Source organism: Pyrgilauda ruficollis, unplaced genomic scaffold (genome assembly GCF_017590135.1).
Source record: "Pyrgilauda ruficollis isolate IOZ18807 unplaced genomic scaffold, ASM1759013v1 scaffold293, whole genome shotgun sequence".
Classification (NCBI taxonomy): Eukaryota; Metazoa; Chordata; class Aves; order Passeriformes; family Passeridae; genus Pyrgilauda; species Pyrgilauda ruficollis.
The window spans coordinates 12,595-20,298 of NW_024524300.1; the positions used below are offsets into that span (position 1 = coordinate 12,595).

The following is a 7,704-nucleotide window of genomic DNA, read 5'->3' on the forward strand; positions in this document are numbered from 1 at the left end:
GAGGGCGGCGCACGGTGCCGAGCAGCACCCAAGGCAGCCGGTACCGGGGGCTGGGCCAGGAACGGGGACCGGGACCGTGGGTCGGACCGAACAGAGGGACCGGGGTAGTGCCAGAGAGCGGGTCACGGGAGCGGGGCTGTGCCAAGGGGACGGAGCAGGTGCGGACAGCGGCGGCACAGCCTTAGAATAACGAGGGTCCCCGGTGCAAGGGGCAGCGGGAGGAGGAGAAGGACCGGGACTGGGAGAGGGGGTCCCCGGTCCCAACAGGCGGTGACAGGAGAGGTCCCAGGACCAGAACCGCGGCATTCGGATGGGATAAGGGGGGGTTTCGGTACCGGGGTGCAGTGCAGGGACCGTGGAGAGGAGGCGGCACCAGAGCGAGGGGTTTAGACGGGAAGGGGGAGCAAGACTGAGATCCCGGTGCCGGTCCCGGCGCAGCCTTAGGAACCGGGTGCCCAGTGCCAGTGCCAGGGCAGTGCCCGGAGCTGCGTGCCGGTGCCCGCTGCTGGGACGCCGTTCTGCGAGGGCTTTCCCTAAGGCTGGGGCTGTGTCGGGGACTTCCCGGGACCGGGGTGCAGGCGAGGGGGTGCTGATACCGTGGGCGCGCAACCGGCGGCGCTCCGAGTGGGTTCAGTCATCCCGAGCGGCCACGGATCCCGCAGCAGCGACGGGACCGTGGGTGTGAGAAGGAAACGGAGCCGACCCGCCCCTGGCACCGCGACCATCTAAAAGCCCCGGGGCCACCACGCCGGGACCATGCCCGCCCCAGCCGCCCGTGCCCCCGGCGACTGAGCGGGACCCGCGGAGGCAACGGGGCCCGGCGGGCGGGATGCCCCGGTGGAGGCCGCTCGCCCTCGTCCTGCTCGGTCTCGCCGCCTGCCTGCTGGCCGCGCCGGTGCTGGGCTGCGGCCCGGGTCGGGGCCCGGTGGGGCGGCGGCGGCTGGGGCGGCGGCAGCTTTCGCCTCTGCTCTACAAGCAGTTCGTGCCCAACGTGCCCGAGCAGACGCTGGGGGCGAGCGGGAAGGCGGAGGGCAAAGTGCTGCGGGGCTCGGAGCGCTTCAGGGACCTGGTGCCCAACTACAACCCCGACATCATCTTCAAGGACGAGGAGAACACGGGGGCGGACCGGCTCATGACCGAGGTGGGGGCTGCGCCCGGCCCGGCCCGGTCCGGCCTCGCTCCCGGGGGCGCGGGGGCGCGGGGGCCGCGCTCCCGGGAGCCGCTTTGTTGAACGGGGGAGGGGGGGGACACTGGGGCACTGAGGGACGCTGTGACCTCAGCGGCTGCGGGGGGGGGGACGACGGGAGCAACTCCGACCCCGGCACCCCACTGCTGATGGGGAGAGGGACCCCAGAACCGCCCGGGACCCCCTACTCTCCCTGTCAGCCCAGACTCGGTGCTGGTTCAGGGTCAGCTGCCCCCAGCTCTGCTTCACAGCCCCCCCCACCAGGTTAATGAGTCACGGCCGTGGCCGCGGGGAAGGTGACACCGTCCCGGTGTCCTTCCCGGTCCCTTGCCTGTTCTGCCCGGCTGCCCGTGCAGCAGCTCCACCACGGGACCCCGGGGCACGTTAACGTTCAACCTGCATCCAGCCAGGGGGGCAGCTTGGCCCTGACCCTCTCTGCACCCTGGGGGGGCACCCCATCTGCCCCCACAGCACCCCCTTCGGGTCCCTCCAAGCCCTTTGCAGGCCTGGTGTCTGTCTGTCCCTCTCTGTTGTGGGGAGGGTGACACCGGTGTCCCCACAGCGCTGCAAGGAGCGCGTGAACTCGCTGGCCATCGCGGTGATGAACATGTGGCCGGGGGTGAAGCTGAGGGTGACAGAGGGCTGGGATGAGGACGGCCACCACCTCCCCGACTCTCTGCACTACGAGGGCCGGGCGCTGGACATCACCACGTCCGACCGTGACCGCCACAAGTACGGCATGCTGGCACGCCTGGCCGTGGAGGCCGGCTTCGACTGGGTCTACTACGAGTCCAAGGCGCACATCCACGTCTCTGTCAAAGCAGGTACCACGCAGAAGGGGCTGCCACCAGGGCAGGGGGCTGCCATCCCCATAAACATCCCAGCCCACGGCCCTTGCTGGTCCCCCTTGACGTCCTGGATCCGTGTGGGATTATTGCTCTGGTTGGTGTCTGGCCCCAGCTCGGCTCTCCCTGGTTTACCTGGCTCCCTGATTGGCAAAATCCTCACTTTCCCCTCCAAATTTTGGCCAGAAGGAGACAACATTGTGGCTCAGCTCCTGGTGAGGGGAATAGCAATGCAGCCCCCAGCCCCACAGCCCCAAAGTTGCTCCAGCCAGCAGCTGCCCCCCAGTCCAGAAGTGCCAACTGACAGAAAGTGAAAATGGCCATAAATGTCACCGTTGGAGCCCGGAACAAAGGGCGTCAGTGCAGGGTGGACAAAGGGGCCCTGCAGCATTCAGGAGCCGCACGCAGGAACTGGGGGAGCTTTGGAAAATACCCGCTTTGTTCCGGGGGTGGTTTGGGGGTCCTGGGGTTGCCGTTTCCCCTCTGGAGGTGGAGGTGGCCTGGTGGGGACACCAACAACTCTCTCCATCCTCCCAGATAACTCGCTGGCCGTCCGCACCGGTGGCTGCTTTCCCGGCCACGCCACCGTGACGCTGCAGAGCGGCGAGCACCGGGGCCTGGCAGAGCTGCGCCAGGGCGACCGGGTGCTGGGCGCCGAGCCGGGCGGGCGCCTGGTGCCCACCGAGGTGCTGCTCTTCCTCCACCGGGACCTCGGCCAACGTGCTTCCTTCGTGGCCATCGAGACGGCCAGCCCAGCTCGCCGGCTGCTCCTCACCCCGTCCCACCTGGTGTTCGCTGCCCGCGGGGTGGGCAACGGCTCTGCCGCCTTCCTGCCCATCTTCGCCCGCCGCGTGCGCCCGGGCGACGCCGTGCTGGCCCACGGGGCCGGCGGGCAGGGGCTGCGCCCCACGCGGGTGCTGAGGGTCTCTCGGGAGGACGGCGTGGGGGTCTTTGCCCCCCTCACCTCTCACGGCACCTTGCTGGTTAATGGGGTGCTGGCGTCGTGCTACGCTGTCCTGGAGAGTCACCGCTGGGCACACCGGGCGTTCGCCCCCCTCCGCCTCTTCCACGGGCTCCTCTCGCTGCTGCCAGCCCACCCCGAGGTGGGCAACGGGACCGTGCCAGAGGTGGGCATGCACTGGTACTCCCGCCTGCTCTACCGGCTGGCCGGGGGCGTGCTGGGCCACGAGGCCCTGCAGGTGTAGGGGTGACCACCCCCCCCGTTTCTGGCGGGTGATGCCACACACTGGATGCCACACACGGGGCTCCAGCCCTGGGCACCCCTCGGAGCCGGGGAGGAGGGACAGGGGCACCCCCGGTGCTGTGGGAGGTTGGGGCTCAGCACTGCCCTGGGGCAGGGGGTATGGGGTGGAGTGGCACGGGGTGGCACAGGGGTCTGGCTCAGCCCTGTCCTGTGTCCTAAAGCCCCCCAGACCCCCTGGTATTTATTGCTTTATTAACCACTGCACTGGGGCTGGGGTTGGTGCCTGTCAAACCCCAGCCAGGCAGCACCAGACCCTGCCCTGGGGCCAAATCCAGCTGGGGGGATGCTAAAAACCCCCCAAAACTGAGCACTTGGCAGCAGTTCCTGCCCGTCCCCCTGCTCTGGGTCTGTCCCTGTCACCCACAGTGCCCCTGTCCCTGCACCACAGGGTGGCTGGATGGGTGTCTGCAGCGGGCACTGGGTGTCTGCCACGGGCACGGGCACCCCGTGCCAGGTCCAACTCTAACCATGCTAACCTCTAACCCTCCCTGCTTAAGAGTTTTATTTTTCTATTTATAAATGGTAATATAAATGTCCCCCATGCCTGCCTGCCCTGGCAGCGGGGCTCACCCCATGGGGCAGGGGGCAGCCTGCTTTTAACCACTTCAGTTAAAAACAAACAAACAAACAAACAAACAAAAAAAAACCCCAAAAGAAATACTACTATTTAATGTTTTGGGAAAATAAAGAAAGTCTATGGCCCTATTGGAGCTGTGGCTGGGGAGTCTGGAGGGGCTGGAATTGGCCATCCCAAGGGGCTGGGGGTCTTGGGGCTGGAGTATCCCAGGGTCTGGGGGTCATTGGGGTGGGGGTCAGGTATCCTGAGCAGCTGGGGTATCTTGGAACTGGGTAGGGCATTGCAGGGGGCTGGGGGATCCCTGGGGTTTGACATCCTGGGGGTCCCTGGTGATGGAGTAGGGAGCCCAGTTCTCCACGGCCTTTCTGGCGTCCAGATGGGCAAAAATCTCACTTTCCCCTCCGAATTTTGGCCAGATGGAGACAACCTTGTGCCTCGGCTTCTGGTGAGGGGAACAGCAATGCAGCCCCTAGGGGTTGGGGTATCCCCAGGAGGGTGTGGGTCCCTGGGGCTGGGCACTGCAGGAAAATGGGGCATTGCCAGGCTGGGGGTCCCTGAAGATTGAGTCACCAGAGGCTGGGGATCCCTGGGGCAGGGGTCAAACATCCTGAAATATCCCCGGGGGGCTGAGGGTCCTGGTGCTGGGGGAGGCAGCGATGGGGATCTCGGGGAGCAGGAGCGGTTTGATGGGTGTGGGTGTTCCCGGGTGTCCCCGGGCCGGGACAAGTTGTGGGGGGGATGGGGAAGGAGTGGGAGGGATGGGGAGGGGATGGGGGGGGTCAGGACCAGGACACTCCGCCCCTCCCCCCCATTCCCGCTCACACGCGCGACCACCACGTGGCCACGGCCCTTCCCTCCGTTTTCATGAATGGAGATCCCCTCCTGCCAAGGCGCATGCGCCGCCTCTTAGCCCCGCCCCCTCCTCCCAGCGCAGCCAATGGGAGTGGGCGGGCGGTGTTGTGGTCACGTGCGGCCGCCGCTGTAGTGGCGGCGGCCCCGCCCCCCAGCACGGCGGGTGCTTTATTGCGCTGTTTGCCGCGCCCGCCCGCGCCGGTCCCGCCGAGTCCTCATCCTCCGTTACCGAGCCCCGGGTCCCTGTGGGGGGACTCGGCCTGGGGGTGTCCTGCCCTCCGGGGGTCCCTGCCCGAGGGTGTCCTGCCCGGGGGGTACGTGAGAGCGGGGCTGCTCCACTAGGGATTACCGGGAACGGCGGGTGCACCGGAGGGGCTCAGCACGATGGGTCCCCACCCCCACGTGGGGGTTTGGGGCCGGTTTCAGCCCTCCCGGGACCCCTTGTGACCCCGGGGCTGTGTCCCCTGGAGCCGCACCGGAAAGGGGTTCCCGTTTTTCCGTCCCTCCGGTGACGCTGGGACCACCCAGTCGTGTTGTTTTCCCCTCCCCCGGTAAAACCTCCCTGCCCCGCCATTCGTGGAGGGCTGTGAGCCCACGGTGGAGAGCAGTAAGTCCCGGGTGGGTGGGGGGCTGCCTGCCCGGGGTCTCTCTTCCCGATGCCCCTGTGGGACCCCAGGTGACGAGGACAGACGTGTCCCCACTTCTGTGGGGGGTGGCTTGTGTCCCAAAACCTTGTGCTGAGCGCTGAGGTGCCCCTGGAATGAGGTGGAAGAGGGTCTGAGCCTTGAGGGGATGATTTGGGGGTCCCAGGCAGCCCCCCCGACGTGGTGGTGGTGGGCAAGGAGGAGTTCCCTCTGCAGCTGGGCAGGTAATGCTGGGGCAGTTTGGGGGGGTCTGGGGGATCTTGTGGGGCTGCTGCCCTCCCAGCCACCCCTGCCAGCAGTGACAAAAGTCCTGCCACACTCCTTCATCATCAGCATCCACGGCTCCATCCTGGTGACATCCCTGGGGAACCCCTGAGACCTGGGGACATCACCTGGGACTGGGAGGACACCTTGGTGGGATGATGTGCCTCGATGTCCCCTTGTCCCCACGGCTTCCAGGCGGTCAAACCCTCCACAGCAAGCTGTGTGAGAGTGGGGGAGGACATGGCATGTGCGGTCCCTCCTGGGGAGGGGGTGCCAGGGTGGTCCGTGCCCTGATCCTCCCAGTGCCCGTGGTGCTGCTGGGGAACAAGGCAGACCTGGCCCTGCAGAGGTGAGCGGGGGTCCGGGGGGGTCTGGGGTCCCACGTGTGTGTCCCAGTGGCACATCCTGCCTGTCCCCAGCTGGGAGGTGAGGGCAGATGGAGGGAACAAGCTGCTGGAGTTGTGGGGGCCATTTTCCTCGAGTCCTCAGCCCAGGAGATGGGGCACAGAGCCCACCCGGACCCCCAGTGTGCTGGCACTGATGTCCCCTCATCCTCAGGTGACCACGGGGATCTTCACGAAGCTCACTGAGGAGCTGCACAACTCCTGTGGCAGACCCACCAGCCTGCTGCGACCCTGGGGTGGGGCAGACCCTTCCCCAGGACCCTCACCCTTGAACACAAGGGAGAAAAGGAGGAAAAGCAGCTTTGGGGCAGCCAAACTCCTGCTGTGGTTGGGAGCCCCTCGCTCTGGGGCTCACAGGGGGGCTGGCAGCAGGCTGGGGGGTTCTGGCCCGGCCAGGAGCCCCCCAGTTCATCACTGCTGCCCCCCACACACGCACAAGGACAGGTCGGGGCCGTTCCTGCTCCGGCAGCCAGGGCTCAATGCGGGTGTTGTTCCCAGCGTGGGGCCGGACCCGTGGGAGTCGGGGCTGAAACAATTAAACTTTGTTTTGTCTCTAAACCCCTGGATTGGGGGGGCTGTTCCTTGCTGGGAGGGGGGAGGCTCCTTCCAACACCCCAGCACGGGGGTCCCTCCAACCCTGGATGTGCTCCCATGAGCCCCCTCCTCATGGGACTGCGCACCCCAAGAGCCTCACTGGGACTCTTGGGGGGGCTTTCAGCCCTGTCCCCCCCCCATTTTATTCCCTGAGAACTTCAGCTCTTGGTTCATGAGCGTGGGGGGGCTCTGGCTGCGGTTCCCCTTGTGGCTTATCTCCACCCAGTCGGGCTAATTGTTGCTAATTAGCCAATTATGGTAGTAAAGAGAAGCAGGAGCTGCTGAGGGGGTGTGAAGTGCTTTTGGGGTGCTGGGGCCAGGGTAGGGGGGTCCGGGGGGCTGCACCCCCTCAACTGCCCTCCCAGATCGCTGGGTCTGGGGGTTTGGGCTCCCGGGGACCCTGGGTCTGACCCCCCCCACCCCTCCCCGGAGCTGGGGGTCCCGGGGGGGTTGATGTGGCCCCAAACGGGGGGTACCGGCCCCGTGTACCCCCTTAGGGTCCGGGGGAGCAGGACCGGCTGCTCCGGGGACACCGGAACCGGGCCTGCGTGCTGCAGGACCGTGGCTCAGCAGCAGCACGCGGTGGCAGTGAGCGAGCGGGGACCGGGACCGGGCATGGCGGCTGCTACCGGGGATTCCCGGACCGCGGCAGCCGCTACTCCAGGGACACCGGCAGCGGACACAACAGCTCTTCCGGATACACCGGGACCTACCCCGGCGGCTCCTACGGGGAAACCTGGGACCGGGCACATCGGCTGATGACGGCGACACCGACCCGGGACACCGTGGGCGATCTCGCTCCCACCGGCTTCTCGGGAGACCCGGATCCCACCCTCCCTTTCTCTAACCCCCATCGCGGTCCGGGAGGCCTCCCTCTATCCATCCCCGGGGCCGCCCCGGTGCCGGTGCCGCTCGGGGGGCGGAGCCTCTGTCGGCCGGCCCCGCCCCCTCGGTGCCCACGTGCGCTCCCGCCCCGGCGCCGCCGGGGTTAAGCGCGGCGGAGGGATCTCCCCCCCCCGCCCCGCCCGGCAGCGTGCGCTGCGGCCGCGCGCGCGCCGTCACACCCCCCCGCAC

At 67.5% G+C, this 7,704-nt stretch overlaps 1 protein-coding gene across 3 annotated transcripts in view; it reads left to right on the plus strand.

The window, feature by feature from the left end:
• Positions 1-3,928, plus strand: part of DHH (desert hedgehog signaling molecule) — a 7,125-nt gene extending 3,197 nt beyond the window's left edge. Inside the window, exons 1-4 of one of the 3 annotated variants that reach the window (XM_041472587.1) lie at positions 1-40; positions 663-1,141; positions 1,749-2,010; positions 2,569-3,928. In XM_041472587.1, the coding sequence (XP_041328521.1) occupies positions 830-1,141; positions 1,749-2,010; positions 2,569-3,236 (1,242 nt within the window). In that variant the 5' untranslated portion in view covers positions 1-40; positions 663-829 and the 3' untranslated portion in view covers positions 3,237-3,928. Of the gene's footprint in view, positions 159-662; positions 1,142-1,748; positions 2,011-2,568 lie in introns of all 3 variants that reach the window. The other 2 variants (XM_041472586.1, XM_041472588.1) reach the window with 2 other exon arrangements.
• Positions 3,929-7,704: the final 3,776 nt, after the last annotated feature.